Source organism: Orcinus orca, chromosome 6 (genome assembly GCF_937001465.1).
Source record: "Orcinus orca chromosome 6, mOrcOrc1.1, whole genome shotgun sequence".
Taxonomy (NCBI): Eukaryota; Metazoa; Chordata; class Mammalia; order Artiodactyla; family Delphinidae; genus Orcinus; species Orcinus orca.
Window position 1 is genome coordinate 77,445,657 of NC_064564.1, and position 21,822 is coordinate 77,467,478.

At 40.4% G+C, this 21,822-nt stretch overlaps 2 protein-coding genes across 15 annotated transcripts in view; one reads left to right on the top strand and one right to left on the bottom strand.

Moving 5' to 3' along the window:
* Nucleotides 1-16,544, top strand: part of GCNT1 (glucosaminyl (N-acetyl) transferase 1) — a 202,272-nt gene extending 185,728 nt beyond the window's left edge. Inside the window, exons 5-7 of one of the 4 annotated variants that reach the window (XR_007477796.1) lie at nt 13,297-13,531; nt 14,008-14,077; nt 15,594-16,544. The gene's annotated coding sequence lies outside the window, so the exon portion shown is untranslated. The other 3 variants (XR_007477798.1, XR_007477797.1, XR_007477799.1) reach the window with 3 other exon arrangements.
* PRUNE2 (prune homolog 2 with BCH domain) overlaps nt 1-21,822 on the bottom strand; it is a 96,493-nt gene that overhangs the window by 21,427 nt on the left and 53,244 nt on the right. For all 11 annotated transcript variants that reach the window (XM_049710821.1, XM_049710818.1, XM_049710815.1 and 8 more), the window contains 4 exons: nt 15,613-15,786; nt 3,367-3,469; nt 2,587-2,718; nt 1,147-1,233 (listed from right to left, as the gene is read on the bottom strand). In XM_049710821.1, the coding sequence (XP_049566778.1) occupies nt 1,147-1,233; nt 2,587-2,718; nt 3,367-3,469; nt 15,613-15,786 (496 nt within the window). The remainder of the gene's footprint in view (nt 1-1,146; nt 1,234-2,586; nt 2,719-3,366; nt 3,470-15,612; nt 15,787-21,822) is intronic.

Here is a 21,822-nt window from a genome sequence, read left to right on the forward strand (position 1 = left end):
TACTGCTCAGTTTTTGGAAGTAGGGGATGGGAATGCTAAATAAATAAGTGAACAGGGAACAAAAAAGGTGGACTCTGGAAGGCACAGTAAAATCTACATTAAAAAAATATAAAGGATTTTAACCTTTAATTGTTTTCTCCAGAAGTAAAGTGATCAGAATTTTTCTTAGGGATTCATTAATAACTGGGAGATGGAAAAATTTCAGTTTATCTGATTGGTATCCTGACGTTAGGGAAGACATTGTTCTAGTTAGCTGAAGTATAGTTGATTCACAATATTGTATTAGTTTCAGGCATACAACATAGTGATTCCCTATTTTTATAGACTATATTCCACTGAAGTTATTACAAAATGTCGGCTATATTCCCTGTGCTGTATAATATATGCTTGTAGCTTATTTATTTTATACCTAGTTTGTACCTCTTAATTCCATACCCCTATCTTGCCCCTCCCTATTTTATTATATTTTGTAAAGCTCTCCAGAAAACCTGTACTGTCCCTTTCATTTAACTGTCTCATTCTTACTATATAAAAGGCATATCTTACTTTTCATCACTGAAATGTAAGGTTATACAGCACCCAACACAGAATAGATGATAAACAAATATTTACTGATTTGAAGTGAATTTAAACCAAGAAGCCTTATGGATAATCAAAACAAAGATCTCAAAATGGCCGCTCAGACGCTTTGCCTACCTTTGGTAACCTACGTGGGATTTGTTCAGAAGAAATAGAACAATTAAGACAAGACCTGGCGTCTGTTTCTGTCCCTGGTGTGTCTTTCTTTGTTTTCATTGTTATGTTACTCTACCTCTTTGATTCTCTACCATATACCATATATTACTTTAAAAGTACTATCTGTTCCCTTTTGTAATATGGCATAGAAACCTCACTATTTTATCTTCTGTGTTTACAGCAAGCAGTATAAAAGTCATGTTTTATAATTATGGGGGGAAAATATTCACTGCGAAAATATGCTCACTCTTAATTAGAGTCTCTTGCTGGGTAGTCCAAAGTATATTTTCAGGAAAGGCAGAGGCAAACATATTTTCCTACTCTCTTGGTTTATGAATTTTTGTTCAGAAGACAATGAATACATATTTTTAAAAACTAGTACGTTTACTTTTACTACAGTAATGACCATACCTTATAAAAGGTCGTGTAATTGCAAGGATTGTTCTGATGAACCAAGATGGATGAACAATGATGAATGATTTTAAGTTCTTCCGCAACCTATTGTGAAAAGAAAAAAAATTACTCATAACCTATTTTGTTTGTTTGTTTGTTTTTTGTGGTACGCAGGCCTCTCACTGTTGTGGCCTCTCCCGTTGCGGAGCACAGGCTCCATGGCCATGGCTCACGGGCCCAGCCGCTCCGCGGCATGTGGGATCTTCCCGGACCGGGGCACGAACCCGTGTCCCCTGCATCGGCAGGCGGACTCTCAACCACTGCGCCACCAGGGAAGCCCACTCATAACCTATTTTGAGTGGGAGTTAAAACAGAAAGTATATCCCCAAATAAGAATATATATATATGATATTAGGGGATTCTATGTAAGTTACTGTTATCTGGTAGGAAGGTACAGAATGCCATGATCAATCAAACGAATGCCTTTTGAGATATATAATTTGAAACATGCGTAATTCAAACCTCAGTTTCCCATAAGAATAAATGTAAAATAGAATTTTTGTATTCTTGGAGTGCATAAATCTATAACCATATGGCATGTTTTTGTTTAACGATGTTTTTCATTTTTGTCAGCATTATTTTTACTATTTTGAAATGAATACACTCTTACTAGCAACTTAGCCAATTTGTTCTACTGAGCCTGGGTTTCTTCTGTAGAGTGAAAATGGTAACAGTATATCATGTGGTTGTTTGGCCTTCAGATAATCATTTTAACGTTTTGTACATTCAGGCATATTTTTCAGCATTAGCAATGCTACTTTATGTATGTTTAGATGATTAATGGATTTTAGTTACTATAACAGGACACTCACATGTTGCTATACAGGGAGCCACATCTGAGGGGAAGCCACACATATGGAAGACATCATAAATTTGTATGCTTATTATGACAATTTTCCTGTAGATGGCAATAACGTGTTTGGTTCTAATAAAACCAGTATGGATAGAAGTGACGTATCTTGAGGAAGGGGCACACAAAGGCACCATATGGGCCAGAATTAACAGTGAATGTTGAAATAAGAGCAGTAGGATTGCCTAAGTCACAACAGTCCTAGTGCACAAGAATGGCCGCAAGGTTACATGATGCTAGTAAAGAATCATGGACTTTGGCTTATCAGCTCAAATTGCACCTCCATATGGCAACAGCATATGCATATTTAAAATACTTGTTGCCAAGTCTGAGATTACAACATTTAACAAAATCTGGGGAAGATCTGCTTTATTTCAAATTTGGGGCATCAAGTGACACTTATTAATATTTTTATAATTTATTATCTCAAATCAGCATTAATTCAGTGTTCCTAAATTGTGATCGCATCTTTGGTAAATTAAAAGGTCACTGGAGATGGGAGTCACTGAGGAAGTCAAAATAGTGATTAGATTATGGAGCCCACATACCGTCTGTCAATCATCTGGTAGCATTTCTTCATCCAGCCTAGCCCTGGCATCTTCCGTCTTGGGGTTGCACCATTCAAGTACACAATCATATAGTCTTCAGCTACCATCAGCTCTAATGTACTTATTACATATCTGATCACAGGAAGAAAGATAAGTGTTTTCAGTTCCCACATGAAAGAGTTCATCTTATTTCACCGTAATTATATAACATTTAAATTACAGGGTGCATGATATTTAAGAACGGTTGCACGTATTCCCTCTTCAGCTTGAGAAGAATGCAGTTACCTAAGATCAGTTCTCTGAGAGTATTACTCATTTATTTGCACAGTTATCTTTTTTTCATTTTTTTTTTAATGCAGGTACACTTGAAAAATGTGTAGGTTAGAAACCTGACTTTCAAAAATGTCAGCAATGTTATTATATACTAAGGGCAAGTCAGATTAAATAAAGGCAGATATAAATGAGGGCAGGTTATCATCAGTTGGCTAAGAACATGTTATCAGAGAACAAAAATAATACTTCACCCAAAGGAAACGTTACAGAATTTTAAAATGCAGACCAGACTGTGTTCATTTTGTTTTCGATTCATTCTACAGACAAAACAGACGCTCTAAAGCTTTTGGTCTCTTGAGCAATTTTCCTTGACACAGATTTCATCAACTTTTAATCAAAGGCTTAGAATAGTCTACATCATCTATCTCCTTTTATTAAAGATGCTCTATCTGCCATCGCATGCCCGCAGACATTAACTGAAAACATTTTGTTGTAAATATCACTCACAGGAAAAGATTTTCCATGACATAGTGGTAATCCGCCCGACTGCTGTCTGGCAGAAAACAGGCAGCAAACACAATGATGGCATTTAGGCCATCCCCGTAGTATCCTAGAGGACAAACAAAAAGACATCTGTAACCAACTGAAAGCTCTTAACAAGATATTTAACCTAAAGGATAAATCTGGAAGCCTTGGCAAGAGTGTGTATGTGCATGTATTAGGTACATCTTTAAATGAGTATTATATAGACCATACTTCTATAAGTATATACACATATAATTATCTTTCAGTGGTTAAGATGTAAGTTATATAGATTCTTAAATAGTGTGAATATATTTGCATATATAGGGTGTCCATGTATTAAGGATGATTATACGTGTTGTACACAGTCATTAAGTGTGTTAGAAGTATTCAACTTATCAAAAGATGGTGAGGCAACACTTTTTGACTTAAGGGCATCTAATTTATGTAATAAAAAAGCTAATTTATATAACACTGTTTCTTTTAATGGCTAAGAAAGAGGTTCTCGCAACACTTTTTGACTTAAGGGCATCTAATTTATGTAATAAAAAAGCTAATTTATATAACACTGTTTCTTTTAATGGTGAAGAAAGAGGTTCTCTTTGATCCTCTTTAGTTCATCCTAGTTGTAGCAAGCCTGTGTTCCTTGAAAGCCCATCTTTGAAATTCGTGGCAAGGGTTGGTCAGGTCTCCACAGGTTTGTCTCTGGAATCTCAATGTAGTGTATTTTTATTTTTTAATATCCCTTTTTAAACATTTGTGATTTGTGTCATATAACATAGTTCTGGACTTCAGAAACATTAAAGAGATTTCCTCAAAGCTTTGAGTAGGAGGACAGGACACACCCTCAAGCCTGATCAGAATTCAGTGTGTTTCATTTTTTCAGAACTCTAAATACCCTTCTGGTGATTACAAGGCAGTAAAATACTGGCTGGATATAGATTTGGACGGGCTTAACTCTTGAAAAGCAGTTTAATAAGATGTTCTCTACAAGGATAGAGAGTATGACTCTACCACAAAAGAGGTGGGGGAAGAAAGTGATACCAACTACAAATACATCGAATTATGGGTTTGTGTATATTACTAATTTGAGGTTGCTGTAGACAATGTTTATGCTACATATCTTAGAAGATGCTACCTACATAAGTATATACCTGATGCAACACATATGCAAAACAGGATTGGAATAGCTTCCCTCTGGATTTTTTGCTTTAGTCCCATCTTTTCCGAAATGCAGGTATTTACTAACTTTTTTTTTAAGAATGTGGTATGAAGGAAAATGGCAGGAGATATATTTTAATATAAGAAGTGTTTGTTCCACAAACAGTTTCATTTAGGAAGAGCCATAACTGAATAGAAATCTGCAAAGGATACGATTAGTGTCACTAAGCCACCCTAACACCACAAAAATATGCAGTCCAGGCTCAGCACAATGAAAAAGAGTTCATTAAAAGAAAAAAATAGGTGTAATGAATCCCTCTTAAAAACAAGTACAAAAGTATTCTTCTGAGAGACACCAGGAAAGGCAGAGACAAGATGGCAGAGTAGAAGGACTTGAGCTCACCTCCTCACACGAAAACACCAAAATCACAACTAACTGCTGAACAACCATTGACAAAAAAGACTCAACCCTAACACAAAAAGGTATACACCCAAAGACAAAGAGGAAGCCACAATGAGATGGTAGGAGGGGATCTTTCGTGATATAATCAAATCCCTCACTGGAAAATAATTATATCACAGAGGTTCTCCCACAGGAGTGAGAGTTCTGAGGCCCACATCAGGCTCCCCAGCCTGGGGGCCTGGCATTGGGTGGAGGATCCCTCAGGCATTTGGCACTTTTAAGGCCAGTGGGGCTTTAGCACAGCAGCTCCACAGGACTGGGGGAAACAGAGACTCCACTCTTGGAGGGCACACACAAGGTTTAATGTGCACTGGGGCCCAGGGCAGAGCAGTGACTCCACAGGAGCCTGGGCTAGACCTACCTGCGCATCTTGGAGAGTCTACTGGGGAGGGGGAAATTGGGTGTGGCTCACTGTGGGGGCAAGGACACTGGTGGTGGACACCCCAGGGAATACCCATTGGCGTGAGCTCTCCTGAAGGTTGCCAGTTTGGGACCTGGCCCCACCCAACAATCTGCAGGCTCCAGTGCTGGGACACCTCAGTCCAAACAACCAACAGGGTGGGAACAGAGCCCCACCCATCAGCAGACAGGCTGCCTAAAGTCATCCTGAGCCAACAGCTGCCTATATATATATACCACTTAACCTGGCCCTGCCCATTAGAGGGACAAGACCCAGCTCCACCCACCAGTGGGCAGGCACCAGTCCCTCCCATCAGAAAGCATGCATGAGCCCCTGGACCAACCTCACCCTCCGGGGGTAGACACCAGAACCAAGAAGAATTACAGTCCTGCAGCTGGAGGAACAGAGACCACAAACAAAAAGTTAAGACACAATGAGATGGCAAAGAAATATGTCCCAGGTGAAGGAACAAGATAAAACCCCAGAAGAACAACTAAGTGAAGTGGAAATAGGCAATCTACTCAATAAAGAATTGAGTAGTGATAGTAAAGATGATCCAAGATCTCAGAAAAAGAATGGAGGCACAGACTGAGAGGATACAAGAAATGTTTAATAAAGAGCTAGAAGCTTTAAAGAACAAACAGAGATGGACAGTGCAACAAGTGAAGTGAAAAATGTGCCAGAAGGAATCAGTAGCAGAATAAATGAGGCAGAAGAACAAATAAGTGAGCTGACACACAGAATGGTGGAAAATCACTGCCATGGAAATGAGGACAGTCTAAGAGACCTCTGCGACAACACTAAACGCACCAACATTTGCATTATAGGGATCCCAGAAGGAGAATAGCGAGAGAAAGGGCCTGAGAAAATATCTGAAGAGATAATAGCCAAAAACTTCCCTAACATGAAAAAGGAAACACTCAAGTCCAGGAAGTGCAGAGCCCCATACAGGATAAATCTAAGAAGGAACACACCAAGACACATAATAATCAAATTGACAAAAATTAAAGACAAAGAAAAAATATTAAAAGCAACAAGGGGGCCTTCCCTGGTGGCGCAGTGGTTGAGAGTCCGCCTGCTGATGCAGGGGACGCGGGTTCGTGCCCCGGTCTGGGAAGATCCCACATGCCGCGGAGCAGCTGGGCCCGTGAGCCATGGCCGCTGAGCCTGCGTGTCCGGAGCCTGTGCTCCGCAACGGGAGAGGCCACAACAGTGAGAGGCCCACTACCACAAAAAAAAAAAAAAAAAAAAAAAAGTAACAAGGGAAAAGCAACAAATAACATACAAGGGAATCCCCATAAGGTTATCAGCTGAACTTTCAGCAGAAACTCTGCAGTCTAGAAGGGAGTGGCACGATATACTTAAAGTGATGAAAGGGAAAAACCTACAACCAAGAATACTCTACCCAGCAAGGCTCTCATTGAGATTTGACAGAGAAATCAAAAGCTTTACAGACAACCAAAAGCTAAGAGAATTCAGCACCACGAAACCAGCTTTACAACAAATGCTAAAGGAACTTCTCTCAGCAAAAAAGAAAAGGCCACAACTAGAAAGAAGAAAATTACAAACGGGAAAGCTCACCAGTAAAAAGCAAACATACAGTAAAGGTAGGAAATCACCCACAAGATGAAAAACCAGCAATCGTGAGAAGAGGAGAGTACACATGCAGGATATTGGAAATGCATTTGAAATTAAGAGACTCGCAACTTTAAACAATCTTGTATATATATAGACTGCTATATCGAAACTTATGGTAACTGCAAACCAAAAATCAACAATAAGTTAACACACAAAAAAGAAAAAGCAATCCAAACACAACTCTAAAGATAGTCATCAAATCACAAGAGAATAAAAGAGGGAGGGAATAAAAAAGACCTACAAAAGCAAATCCAAAACAATTTAACAAGATGGCAATAAGAACTCACATATCAGTAATTACCTTAAATGTAAATGGATTAAATGTCCCAACCAAAAGACATAGACTGGGGCTTCCCTGGTGGCGCAGTGGTTGAGAGTCCTCCTGCTGATGCAGGGGACACGGGTTCGTGCTCCAGTCCGGGAAGGGCCCACATGCCACGGAGCAGCTAGGCCCGTGAGCCATGGCCTCTGGGCCCGCGCGTCCGGAGCCTGTGCTCCGCAACGGGAGAGGCCACAACAGTGAGAGGCCCGTGTACCGGAAAAAAAAAAAAAAAAAAGACATAGACTGGCTGAATGGATACAAAAACAAGACCCGTATATATTCTGTCTACAACAGACCCACTTCAGATCTAAGGACACATACGACTGAAAGTGAGGGGATGGGAAAAGGTATTCCATGCAAATGGAAATCAAAAGAAAGCTGGAGCAGCAATACTGATATCAGACAAAATAGACTTTAAAATAAAGACTGTTACAAGAGAGAAAGAAGGACACTACATAATGATCAAGGGATCAATCCAAGATATAAAAATTGTAAATACATATACAAATCCAATGTAGGAGTGCCTCAATATATAAGACAAATGCTAACAGCCATTTCTCCTAAAAGAAGAAATTGACTGTAGCACAATAATAATGGGAGACTTGGTGGAAGGGAGGGAGATGCAAGAGGGAAGAGATATGGGGATATATGTATAGCTGATTCACTGTTTTATAAAGCAGAAACTAACACACCATTGTAAAGCAATTATACTCCAATAAAGATGTTAAAATTAATAATAATAATGGGGGACTTTAACACCCCTCTTACATCAATGGACAGATCATCCAGATAGAAAATCAATAAGGAAACACAGGCCTTAAATGACACATTAGATCAGATGGACTTAATTGATATTTATAGAATATTCCATCCGAAAGCAGCAGGATACACATTCTTCTTATGTGCACATGGAACATTTTCCAGGATACATCACATGCTGAGCCACAAAACAAGCCTCAGTAAATTTGAGAGAACGGAAATCATATCAAGCATCTTCTCTGACCACAATGCTATGATATTAGAAATAAACTACAAGGAAAAAACTGTAAAAAAAAAAACCAAACATGTGGAGGCTAAACATATGTTATTAAATGACCAATGGATGACTGAAGAAATCAGAGGAAATCAAAAACCTAGTGACAAATGAAAACGAAAGCACAATGATCAAAACCTATGGGACGCAGCAAAAGCAGTTCTAAGAGGGAAGTTTATAGCAATATAGTCTTACCTCAGGAAACAAGAAGAGTCTCAAACAACCTAACCTTACACCTAAAGCAACTAGAGAAAGAAGAACCAAAAAAACACGAAGTTAGCAGAAGGAAAGAAATCATAAAGATCAGTGCAGAAATAAATGAAATAGAGAAGAAAACAATAGCAAAGATGAATGAAACTAAAAGCTGGTTCTTTGAGAAGACAAACAAAATTGATAAGCCTTTAGCCAGACTCATGAAGAAAAAAAGGGAGTACTCAAATCAATAAAATTAGAAATGAAAAAGAAGTTACAACTGACACCACAGAAATACAAAGGAACATAAGAGACTACTACAAGCAACTGTATGCCAAGAAACTGGACAACCTGGAGGAAATGGACAAATTCTTAGAAAGGTACTATCTCCCAAGACTGAATCAGGAAGAAGTAGAAAATATGAACAGACCAGTTACAAGCACTGAAATGGAAACTGTGATTTTAAAATGCCCAACAAACAAAAGTGCAGGGCCAGAAGGCTTCACAGGCGAATTCTATAAAACATTTACAGAAGAGTTAACACCTATTCTTTTGAAACTCTTCCAAAAAAGTCAAAGAGGAAGGAACAGTCCCAAACTCATTCTATGAGGCCACCATCATACCAAAGATACCAGAAAAAAAGAAAATTACCAGCCAATATCACTGGTGAACATAGATGCAAAAATCCTCAACAAAATACTAGCAAACAGAATCCAACAGCACATTAAAAGGATCATACACCATGACTGAGTGGGATTTATCCCAGGGATGCAAGGAGTTTTCAATATACACAAGTAAATCAGTGTGATAAACCACATTAACAAACTGAATAATATAAACCATATGATCCTCTCAATTGATGCAGAAACAGCTTTTGACAAAATTCAACACCAATTTATGATAAAAACTCTCCAGATAGTGAGCATAGAGGGAACCCACCTCAACATAATAAAGGCCATATATGAAAAACCCAGTCAACATCATACTCAATGGTGAAAAGCTGAAAGCATTTCCTCTAAGATCAGGAACAAGACAAGGATGTCCACTCTTGCCACTCTTACTCAACATAGTTTTGGAAGTCCTAGCCATGGCAATCAGAGAAGAAAATGAAATAAGAGGAATCTAAATTGGAAAAGAAGAAGTAAAACGGTCACTGTTTGCAGATGACATGATACTATACATAGGAAATCCTAAATATGCTGCCAGAAAACTACCAGAGCTCATCAATGAATCTGGTAAGGTTGCAGGATACAAAATTAATACACAGAAATCTGTTACATTTCTATACACTAACAATGAAAGATCAGAAAGAGAAATTCAAGAAACAATTCCACTTACCATCGCATCAAAAAGAATAAAATACCTAGGAATAAACCTGCCTAAGGAGGCAAAAGACCTGTACTCTGAAAACTGTAAGATGCTGATGAAAGACAGTGAAGATGACACAAACAGGTGGAAAGATATACCATGTTCTTGGATTGGAAGAATCAATATTGTCAAAATGACTATACTACCCAAGGCAATCTACAGATTCAGTGCTATCCCTATGAAATTACCATGGGCATTTTTCACAGAAGTAGAGAAAAAAATTTTTTAATTTGTATAGAAACACAAAAGACCTCAAATAGCTAAAGCAATCTTCAGAAAGAAAAATGAAGCTGGAGGAATCAGCCTCCCTGGCTTCAGACTATACTACAGTGCTACAGAATCAAAACATTATGGTACTGACATGAAAACAGAAATATAAATCAATGGAACAGGACAGAAAGCCCAGAAATAAACCCACACACCTATGATCAATTAATCTACAACAAAGGAGGCAAGAATATACGATGGAGAAAAGACAGTCTTTTCAGTAGTGGTGCTGGGAAAACCAGACAGCTACATATGAAAGAATGAAACTAGAACATTCTCTAACACCATACACAAAATGGATTAAAGATCTAAATGTAAGACCAGATACTATAACACTCTTAGAGGAAAACACAGGCAGAACACTCTTTGACATAAACCGTAGCAATATCTTTTTGGATCCACCTCCTAGAGTAATGAAAATAAAAACAAAAAAATCAAATGGGACCTAATCAAACTTAACAAGCTTTTGCACAGCAAAGGAAACCATAAACAAAATGAAAACACAACCCACAGAATGGGAGAATATATTTGCATATGAAGTGACTGACAAGGGATTAATCCCCAAAATATACAAACAGCTCATGCAGCTCATTATCAAATAAACAATCCAATCAAAAAATGGGCAGAAGCTCTAAATAGACATTTCTCCAAAGAAGATATACAGATGGCCAAAAGGCACATGAAAAGATGTTCAACAAAGCTAATTATTAGAGAAATGCAAATCAAAACTACAATGAGGTATCACCTCACACTGGTCAAAATGGCTATCATCAAAAAGTCTACAATAAATGCTGGAGAGCGTGCAGAGAAAAGGGAGCCCTTCTTCACTGTTGGTGGAAATGTAATTTGATACAGCCACTATGGAGAACAGTATGCAGGTTCCTTAAAAAACTAAAAATTGAACTACCATATGACCCAGCAATCCCATTCCTGGGCATATATCCAGAGAAAAACATAATTTGAAAAGATGCATTCATCCCAATATTCATTGCAGCAGTATTTACAGTAGCCAAGACATGAAAACAATCTAAATGTCCATCGACAGAGGAACGGATAAAGAAGATGTGGTACATATATACAATGGAATGTTACTCAGCCATAAAAAGGAGTGAAGTAATGCCATTTGCAGCAACATGGGTAGCCCTAGAGATTATCATACTAAGTGAAGAGAAAGACAGAGACAGAGAAAGACAAGTATTATATCACTTATATGTGGAATATAAAAAAAAATGATACAAATGAAGTTATTTACATAACAGAAACAGAATCACAAACTTTGAAAACAAACTTATGGTTTCCAGAGGGGAAATGGGGAGGGGGGCGATGAAGTTAGGAGTTTGGGGTTAACACATACACACTACCATATCTAAAATAGGTCATCAACAAGGACCTACTGTATAGCACAGGGAACTCTACTCAATATTCTGTAATAACCTATATGGGAAAAGAATCTGAAAAAGAACGGATATATATATGTGTACAATTGAATCATGCTGAAACTAACACATCCCCCCTGAAACTAACACAACATTGCAAATCAGCGATACACTAATATCTAATAAAAATTAGATTAAAAAAATAAAAAATTTTATAAAAGCATCCTTTCAAAAGCATCTTTCTAAATGCAGCTGTCTGACTCCAGGGTGTCAGGATAATTGCAAGATTATGACGCTCAGTTACTTTGATTTCTTTTTCTATTTCTGGAGAATTTCTAAGAATATGTTGTTGTCGTTTTTTAAAGGAAAGACTGAGGTTTATAAACAGTACTTCAGAAGTCATCCTAAATGGCAATTCACAATGGCAATTGTGTTACTGCTGTCTGTCCTTGGCATGTTGTAGTATCACGTTGGCTTGGGTTTATTTAACCAAAGGAATACTCAACGGTCAACTTACCACTTCCTGATCAATGACTAAGCTGGGATTGTCTCTTTCTATAAAAATCACTGAAATTGACAAATGATGATGGATTTTGCATTTTGGGGCAGAGGATTTGTAGGAAGGGAAGAAGAGGCAAAAGAAAGAGGAGGAGAGGAGGAGATGTAGCGTGTAAGGAAGGAACGAGAAAAAGATTTCCTCGTGAAAGTTTTCTTCTAAATCAAGAGCAGGTACCGTTGTGGTCAGGCTTTGGAGCTATTCCAGATAGCAGTTGCTGGCAAAGTGTAATAACGTGAATGAACAGGACCGTTTGCATTTTGTTCCTCGCCAGTGTCTCCAAGGGGGTCAGCTAACCCCATTTCTACGCTAAATATGCAGCTGACTCAAGTGAAGCTGCCTGTCGGCAAACGCAGAATTCGCGTGAAGGTTCGCTTTTTAACACGTGTATTTTATCAGACTCTCTTCTCAGTAACGGTGAGGTGAATTCAGGGTGTGTGTGCTGAGGTGCATGAGCTATCCCACCGTGGTGTCGCCTGAGACCCTCGGAAGCAACGATGCAAACCTTACCTGAGGGAGAACAGAGAGGCATGAAAGGGACGTAACACAAGTTTGCTGGCCAGCAAATGGAATGGAGAGAGAAGGAAAGATACCACAGTCGCAACCGAGACACACACACACACACACCAGCCTGCAACTCTTCTCATCCTTTCCAGGATCATTTGTCCAGCAACACTGCAGGGAAGGTTACCTGAGTCTCCTATAATGAAATAAGAGAAGTAAAAACACAAGACAGGAAACGCCTCATTACAATGCTTTGGCGTGACTGCCCTCGGTTATCTAATTGTGTTCTCTGCTTCAGGCTCAAAAATGCCAGTTCTGGCCTCAGAGTGACCCCTCACTGTTGGCTAATCCAAACCACCCAGACTTCTTTTTCTTTGCTTTTCTACTTAAGCAGATGGCAGGGATATTACTCATGGGCTCACAGGAGGTGACATGGCTTTGACATCATCCTTTTTTGACTGATGAAGTAACTGAGGCCCAGGGGGGTTACGTGATGTGCCAAGATCACAGACTGATCAGTGGCCTATTGAACCCTATTCTTCCACGTTGTGTACAGGGCCTCTGGCCATAGCTCATGTGGAGGTCAGTAAAGCTGAAGGCTGAAATATTTGTTCAGATCCTGCTCTCACACACAGATGTTCCCAGCTGGTGTGGACACTCTTGCAGCAAACTTAAGCAGCGCTTTTCATCACCCCCATCTTGCAGTCGTGCTGCCCAGAGCACCGAACAGCTGGTACTTCCCTACTGGCCTGAGTGGGATAACTTCCTCATAGCAAAACGCAAGACACCAGAACAACACCTCTGTTCACTCTGGAGTGCTGCTTTCTTAAAATGCTCATCAGAAGCCAGGATGACAAACTCAATGGACTGGTAACTAGGGAGCGTGACCTTCTTAGATCATTGAGGTCTGAGAAAGTGGTATGAGCTTCTAAGACAGCAGACAAAGCTTTGGCAAATTCAGAAGTAACGTGTGAACTGTCTTTACCTCCAGAGCACAAAAGCTGGTCAGGGCGTAGGAAGAGGTGGCATCTCCCTAACATTCGGGTGGGTGCAGCCGGAAGCACATTCATGCAAGCCAGCACCTGGAGAAGGCCGAGGCGGAGCCAGGGAGAGGAGAGGTGGCCTTCTCTCTCCAACAAACCAGACAGTTACCCAGACAAAAAAGGAGCTCACAACACAGAAAGGGGAGGAGCAGATGCCAAGGGGAGGAGGTGGTGGGGATGGAGGGCACAGCAAACCAGGTTATCCCTGAGATACCGGGTGTTTTCACAAAGAATGTGACAAGCGGAAGCAGTGGCTTTTTCTGACCCGGGTGTGCTGATGAAAATCACTCTCTCCTGATTCAGGCAACAGAACGATGGGCTCAACCCACCCATCCAACCCGCCTAACTTCACTGTGGATGAAAGCATAAGCAGGTGAGTCTGCTGGGGTAACAAGAGATAACTTAGCCTTATAATAACAGGCTACGTTATCTCTTGTGAAGCCGTGAGCCTGCCTGCTTCACAACAAAGGGACTTCTAATTTATGACCTGAATGGTAAAAATGTACAGGGACTGTCACTGCATGACAGACTTTGACAGACTTTTCTATATATCTTGTACTTTTTGGAATGAGCATAGGCTATTTTACAGTCGTGTTTTGTTTTGTTTTCTAAAAGGCAAACAAACCAAAAATACCTGATGGCTGGTGCAAAGGAGATGTGACCTTCTGGGGAGATCTGGACGACGTTCAGATTGTGGTTTTCATTAGAACAACAACCGGATTGACTCTATGGCCAGCTGTCTGTCATTTTCAGCAAGATTAGGCCTGCTCTCATTCCAAAGGGCTGCAGGAAAAGTCTCCCTTAAAGGAGCTATCACTGGGCCATATTACCAATTTCAGGGCAAGTGGTGAGAAAGGAAGGTCAGGGCCGGGGACACCTATGGGCATTTTCCTTCACTACCATGGGTGGGGGCCCTGGGGGGTCCTGATACTTCCATGGAGGTAGCAATGCCTGGGGAAAACTGTGGTGAAGGGAAGTTGGAGGGAAAAGGCAAAACATTCTTCTGCTTGTTAGAAAACCAAAGCTCCGGGTTTAATGCAGCGCCAAGGGACTTATTTCCCTGTCCTCGATAAGGAAGACAGAACAATTGCCTCGTCAGCTTACACTTTTCCCAGAAGAGCTGAGTGGTTAGGGTGGGGCGTCAGGACTGCAGGGAAGTTGTGCATGCAGCAGAAAAAGCCAAAAAGCCATTTATGGATTCTGAAGTTGACAACGTTCAATGTGTCGCTTGAGCTCATGTGATTTTTTTTGTGAGTCCCAAATTAATCAAGGCTCCTGGAGCTCCAAGAAAGCAGTGAAAATACAAAAGAGCCTTTTCTCTCCCTTGTCCCTTATGAAACAGGTGCAGATCTTGGCTGGAGTGGGCTGTTGTCATAGATGTGTCCATTACATCTATGCCTATGTCATAGGCATAGATGTAATGGGGTTTATAGAAAAGCAAACTTCAACTAGGGAGAAAAAAAGGACCAGGCTAAGACTAAAAAGATTTCCTAAAGCTTCTGAAAAGGATTCCAAAGATTCGTCTGGAATTAAAAGCACCTCTTACTGCAGGCCATGTAGAAAACAGACTTGAAAACAATTCAGTTAAACCCTACAACATATGAATTCCAAACACACTATTAAATTGGACGACTATGGCTTTCAAGAAATTTGCCCAGAAGATGATAGCTATCAGGTATGCAGTGCGAAAGGCATTTTTCACATTGGAAAGTTACTTTTGCATAGTAAGCTTTCCAGTGTTCATTGAATTGAGTATGAAATAATACGCTTAGCTCTACAGTGCCCTGAACGTTGACTGCCTAATAGGGTCTTGGGACGTCATGCTGCAGAGAACCCTAGTTTTGTTTTCTTATAAAAACTGTATGGCCGCCCCGCTGCTTGCTTCCCAGGTTTGCAGAGCTCACCTACCTCCATGAGAAATGACTCTCCTGTAGGGCTCGATGACCTTCATGTCAATCCGCTGCTCCTGTTCTCCAATCACCACGGTCCTCCACAGCCGGTTGTCCTCTCGCTCCTCTTCTGCCGTATATTCCGGAATAGACTCTGACTCTTGGCCAGAATCTTTGTTGGCTGTGTGATCCTCTGGAAATGAAGCATAGAGCAGGGATAAAGAAGAAAGACCTCCACAGGTGAGGCAGTTCAGCAACTAGCGACCTCCTGGCAGAGTCAACCCGAGCTCCCTGTTCTGTACAACTCTGATAGAGCTTGACACCATCCTGATCACATAAAGGACACTCAGTGAAGTCTTATTGATTGACTGACTGAACAACCAATCCATTGTGAAGGCCAGGCGGAGGGTGGGGATAGGAAAAGAGCTAGAGCTGTCTTGTGTCTGTAGTGGTCCAAGGGGGCATAGGCTGGTGCTAACTCATCCTTGATCATATAAGTTGTAGACTGCAGGTCTTTCTGATGGGGTGAAAGGCTAGTCATCAGGCCCTATCTTCCTTGCGCCACATTTCTTGGTGTATCCTGAGTGCTCAGAGAGTTTTGGGGGCCCTCAGCTCAGTATCTTGACGACACCGCCAGCCTAGACCCCCACTCGAAGACTCTTACAGTGGGGTTGAATCCCCTTCTCTACTGGGAGTGCATCTGGACATGAATTCGATATTACTTCCTATACATTTTTCAAAATATGCTACACAAAGGTTTTACAGTAAGTGAGAAACAACCTCGTAGACCAGAAGTGCTCCAAGGCCAAAAATTCACAAGACTCTTACTTGCGGGTGCCCAAGGCAATGAAAAAGCCCACTGAGCATTCTTGGGGGAGAAATTTACTACCCATTCTTGTGCATCAAGAAAAAAGCAACCATATTCAGTTTTCTTAAAAGAATAAGCAACAATTGTTTCCATGTTTACTTCAAGTACTAGTAGAATTTAACAGTGGTTATTCTATGTATGTTTAAGTGACTTGGAGAAAAGGATTGTTTACAGATTTCACAATAATGCTTTCAGATGTTATCATTAAGTGTCCATTTCATGAGAAATTACCTTTGATTGATACTCCACGTGTAATACCAATGCAAAAACTCTGAAGTAACTACCTCAGGTCACAGAGTTAGGAAGCAAATACAATCAGACCCTTACCTTGTCTACTCTTCTAAGCTATCACATTGTACCTTGAATGTGTAACTGTCTCATTCTCATTTATGTTACTATAAGGCAGTGAGTTCCTTGGGCTAAGAAATTGTGCCAGAATCATCTTTAATATCTGCCTCCACCAACCCACTCAACACTTAGCTTGAAACCCTGCACAGAGCCCTCAGTGAAACTTGGGAGGGTGAGTGGATAAATAAAGCTTGGACAAGTTCCTGGAAGTATAGGTAATCTGTAAGGGAGCCACAACAGAGCCATTATGTTCCAGAAGATCCCGCAAGACAAATTCAAACGTGTGTAATTACCTGTGACTTAGAATAGCAAAATGGAGTCCAGCTGGGAAGCAATCCTAGCCTTTTATGCCAACACCAACAGCTACTACCACCTGCAGAGCCTTGCAATCACTCTGGCTTTCTCTGCATTCCCACCAGCGCTTGCAGCTTATTCAGGATGGGAAAGCAGCAACCTTGGTTTCAGATCAAGTGCTGTGTCACTTGTGCAAATCCATCCATCTGCCCTGGACTCCCTTTCTGGGATCCCTTCCTGCTTCTCCCTTCCCACGTGGGGTAGGACCCTCAGATGCTCCTCTCCGCTCCCTTACCAGGACCCTGTTTTCCCACTGGGCTCTGATGCGGGTTTGTCTTCTGAGGTTCTTGTACACACCTGCTCTTCTCTGCAATGTACTCACCATCCACCAACCCCTCTTCACCCTGTCTGGGACTTTCTGGCCTGCTCTACGTTGACCCTGGTGATCTGTGTGGGGTTGTTTTGTTTTCTGCATGCTTTAATTGAGGCTACTTTGTGAAAAAAAATTTTTTTTTGTATACTCTGTTCTCTTTGTTATAAAAATAAAACACGTTAATAAAAGTACAAGCAATACAGAAATTGTTGGGTGGGGGCTAGTGGTGCGATGGATAGTACATCTGACTACGGATCAGAAGATGCCAGAAATTGTTCAGGGAAACAGCAAAAATCACCAATGCCTCTCTCACTCATTTTTGTTTGATATGTAGTTTTCTTTCTATACTCATGGGCACAAACATACTTTTTTTTCCCCAGAAAGTATGATTAATCTCTATCTTCTGCATGTTCTGTACGTACTGCTCTACAATGTGCTTCCACCTAATAACACAGCATGGGCTTCTTTTCATCTCAGTGAATATAAACCCTGCTCATTTTTAAAAATAGCCCTAGAGTATTCAGTTTTACTGATGTCTTTTAGTTTATCAGTCCCATAGCAATGGAAATTTAGTTTTACTCTATGGGTTGTTCTTCCTTATAAAGAATTTGCTGCAATAAGTATCTCTGTAAAGGTGTCTTATCTCTTTTGTGCACATATTGCTATAGGTTACCTTTCTAGCAATGGAATGCTGGGTCAGAGGGTCTAAGCACTGAAAGGCTTTATGAGCATTTCTGGCCTTGAATATATCACACCAAAATAGCTGAGAGTACCTATTTCCTCACACTATTAAAACCACTGGCGGGACTTCCCTGGTTGTACAGTGGTTAAGAATCTGCCTGCCAATGCAGGGGACATGGTTTCGAGCCCTGGTCCGGGAAGATCCCACATGCACGGAGCAACTAAGCCCATGCGCCACAACTACTGAGCCTGCACGCCACAACTACTGAGCCCGTGTGCCACAACTACTGAAGCCCGCACGCCACAACTACTGAAGCCCACGCATCTAGAGCCCGTGCTCCGCAACGAGAAGCCACCGCAATGAGAAGCCCATGTACCGCAACAATAGACCCCGCTCACCACAACTAGAGAAAGCCCCTGTGCAGCAATGAAGACCCAATGCAGCCAAAAATTTAAAAAATCAATGAATTTATTAAAAAAAAACAACATTGGAGGTTATCGAAGTTTTTAATTGTTGAAAATTTAAGGTGAAACTTCTCTCTTTGTTGTTTTAATGTATATTAAATTATTAAAGAAGGTGAGAATTATTGTTTATTGGTTATTTATATTTCTCTTACTGACAGGGAGGCACCTGATAAATCCTTTGCCTATTGTGGTCCTTACTGATTTTTTGGAGTTCTTTATACAGAACTTTGTCATATACTGCAATTATTTTCCTGCCTTGTGCTTAGTTTTTGAATTTGTGATTTTTCCCAAATAGAAATATATTTTTATATAGTTGAACCTATCAGTTTTTGTCTGTATGCTTTTTGATTGTTGTATCATAGTAAGAAAGGACACTACACTCCTACCTTAAAAGTATGTCTACATGTACACAAACATTTTCCTACAGTTTACTTTTAAAAACAGCATTATTATTCAGTTTGGCATAGAAGTTTGAGACTGACTGGCACATGTAAATCAATGAAGTTAGAACACACCCTCTCACCATACACAAATATAAACTCAAAATGGCTTAAAGACTTAAACATAAGACATGACACCATAAAACTCCTAGAAGAGAACATAGGCAAAACATTCTGTGACATAAGTCATACCAATGTTTTCTTAGGTCAGTCCCCCAAGGCAGTAGAAATAAAAGCAAACAAATGGGGCCTAATCAAACTTACAAGCTTCTGCACACCAAAGGAAACCATAAACAAAAGACAACCTATAGAATGAGAGAAGACATTTGCAAATGATGCAACCGACATGGGCTTAATTTCCAAAATATACAAACAGCTCATACAACTCAACAACCAAAACACAAACAACCCAATCCAAAAATGGGCAGAAGACCTAAACAGACATTTCTCCAAAGAAGACATACAGATTGCCAACAAACACATGAAAGGATGCTCAACATCACTAATCATTAGAGAAATGCAAATCAAAACTACAGTGAGGTATCACCTCACACCAGTCAGAATGGCCATCATCAAAAAATCTACAAACAGTAAATGCTGTAGAGGGTGTGGAGAAAAGGGAACCCTCCCACACTGTTGTTGGGAATGTAAGTTGGTGCAGCCACTGTGGAAAACAGTATGGAGCTTCCTCAGAAAACTAAAAGTCGAGTTGCCATATGATCCAGCAATCTCATTCCTGGGCATCTATCCAGACAAAACTATAATTCAAAAAAGATACATGCACCCCTATGTTCATAGCAGCACTTTTCACTATAGCCAAGACATAGAAATAACCTAAACGTCCATCAACAGATGAATGGATAAAGAAGATGTGGTACTTATATACAATGGAATACTACTCAGCCATAAAGAAGAATGAAATAATACCATTTGCAGCAACATGGATGTACCCGAAGATTCTCATACTAAGTGAAGTAAGTCAGAAAGAGAAATTCAAATACCATATGATATCACCTATATGTGGAATCTTAAATACGACACAATGAAACTATCTGTGAAACAGAAACAGAATCACGGACATAGAGAACAGACTGGTGGTTGCCAAGGGGGAGAGGGGTCGGGGGAGGGATGGAGTGGGAGTTTGGGATTAGCAGATGCAAACTATGATATATAGGATGGATCAACAACAAGGTCATACTGTATAGCACAGAGAACTATATTCAATATCCTGTGATAAACCATAATGGAAAAGAATATAAAAAAAGAATGTATATATATGTATAACTGAATCACTTTGCTGTACAGCAGTAATTAACACAACATTGTAAATCAACTATACTTCAATAAAAAGAAGCTCGAGGCTGGACCTTTTTATCAAATGTTACTCCTAATGTTTCAGAGAAAGCATGGCCAAGTTGGTATGTCTCCTTTTCCCACCTCTTCTGACTGATATAAATGAAATAAAGTTATATAAGAGCTAGGGGTTCAGTACATTGTCTTAAGGTGTTCAATTCTGGAAGTCAACAATCTAAGCTAGTGGGAAGTAAAAGTAGCTTTATTTTACTCCCTTTAATTAATGGATCTTCCCAAACTTAATAATTCTTCTGGGACTTCCCTGGTGGCGCAGTGGTTGAGAATCCGCCTGCCAATGCAGGGAACACAGGTTCAATCCCTGGTCTGGGAAGATCCCACATGCTGTGGAGCACCCAAGCCCGTGCGCCAGTACTACTGAGCCTGCGCTCTAGAGCCCGCAAGCCACAACTACTGAAGCCCGCACGCCACAACCACTGAAGCCCGTGCGCCCTATAGCCTGTGGGCCACAACTCCTAAGCCCACGCACTGCAACTATTAAGCCCATGTGCTGCAATAGCTGAGCCCGCGTGACTAGAGCCCGAGCTCCACAACAAGAGAAGCCACCGCAATGAGAAGCCCGCCCACCACGAGGAAGAGCAGCTCCCGCTTGCCGCAACTAGAGAAAGACCGCGTGCAGCAACGAAGATCCAACGCAGCCAGAAATACAATAAAAAATTAAATTAAATTAAATTTTTAAAATATGAGAAAACTACTTTAAAAAAAAATTCTTCTGCTACAACTATAAATTACCGTCCTCCCATTGCTATCATTTTCTCACTATTTGCAAAATTTTCCGGTCTCATTTAACTCTCTGTCCCCAGGCCCTCCAAATTTAATGTTTGGTCTCATGCTCTCTTCACTAAGAAATGCTTGATTTTCTTTGTCTCCTTTTCTGAATAACAGGCTTTTCTCCCTGGCGACTGTTGAAGTCAATTAAGCCTTGGTACACAGGGGAGAAGTCAACTTGAACATTTTCTTTTGCCTTTGGTGAGAAGATGTAGTGCACAGGCTCCTGAATATCCTGTGCTAACAGGTCACGGTGGAGAGTCCCCTGTTGGTGATCACACAGACTAACAAAAGATGGGGCAATGAGGCCAGCCGTGGCCTCCAGTAGGGACATACATCTGTAAAGGGGACTAGCTTTCTATGTTGTGATCTTGCACTGATAATGGGAACAGTCTGAAAATGCCTTAAAAGACATTCATTATGTTTGAACTTTTTTTTTTTTTTTTTTTTTTTTAAGCCAAAGAGCCTCTTTATTTGTATTAAATGTTAGAAATCACTCCCAGGAAGAAAATGAGGTTAGGTATTATTCGTGACATATTTGATCACTAACATTAGGCATAATTGAATCCTGGACATGCTGTGTATTAATCTAGACTATTGATTTAGAGAACATTAGGTTGA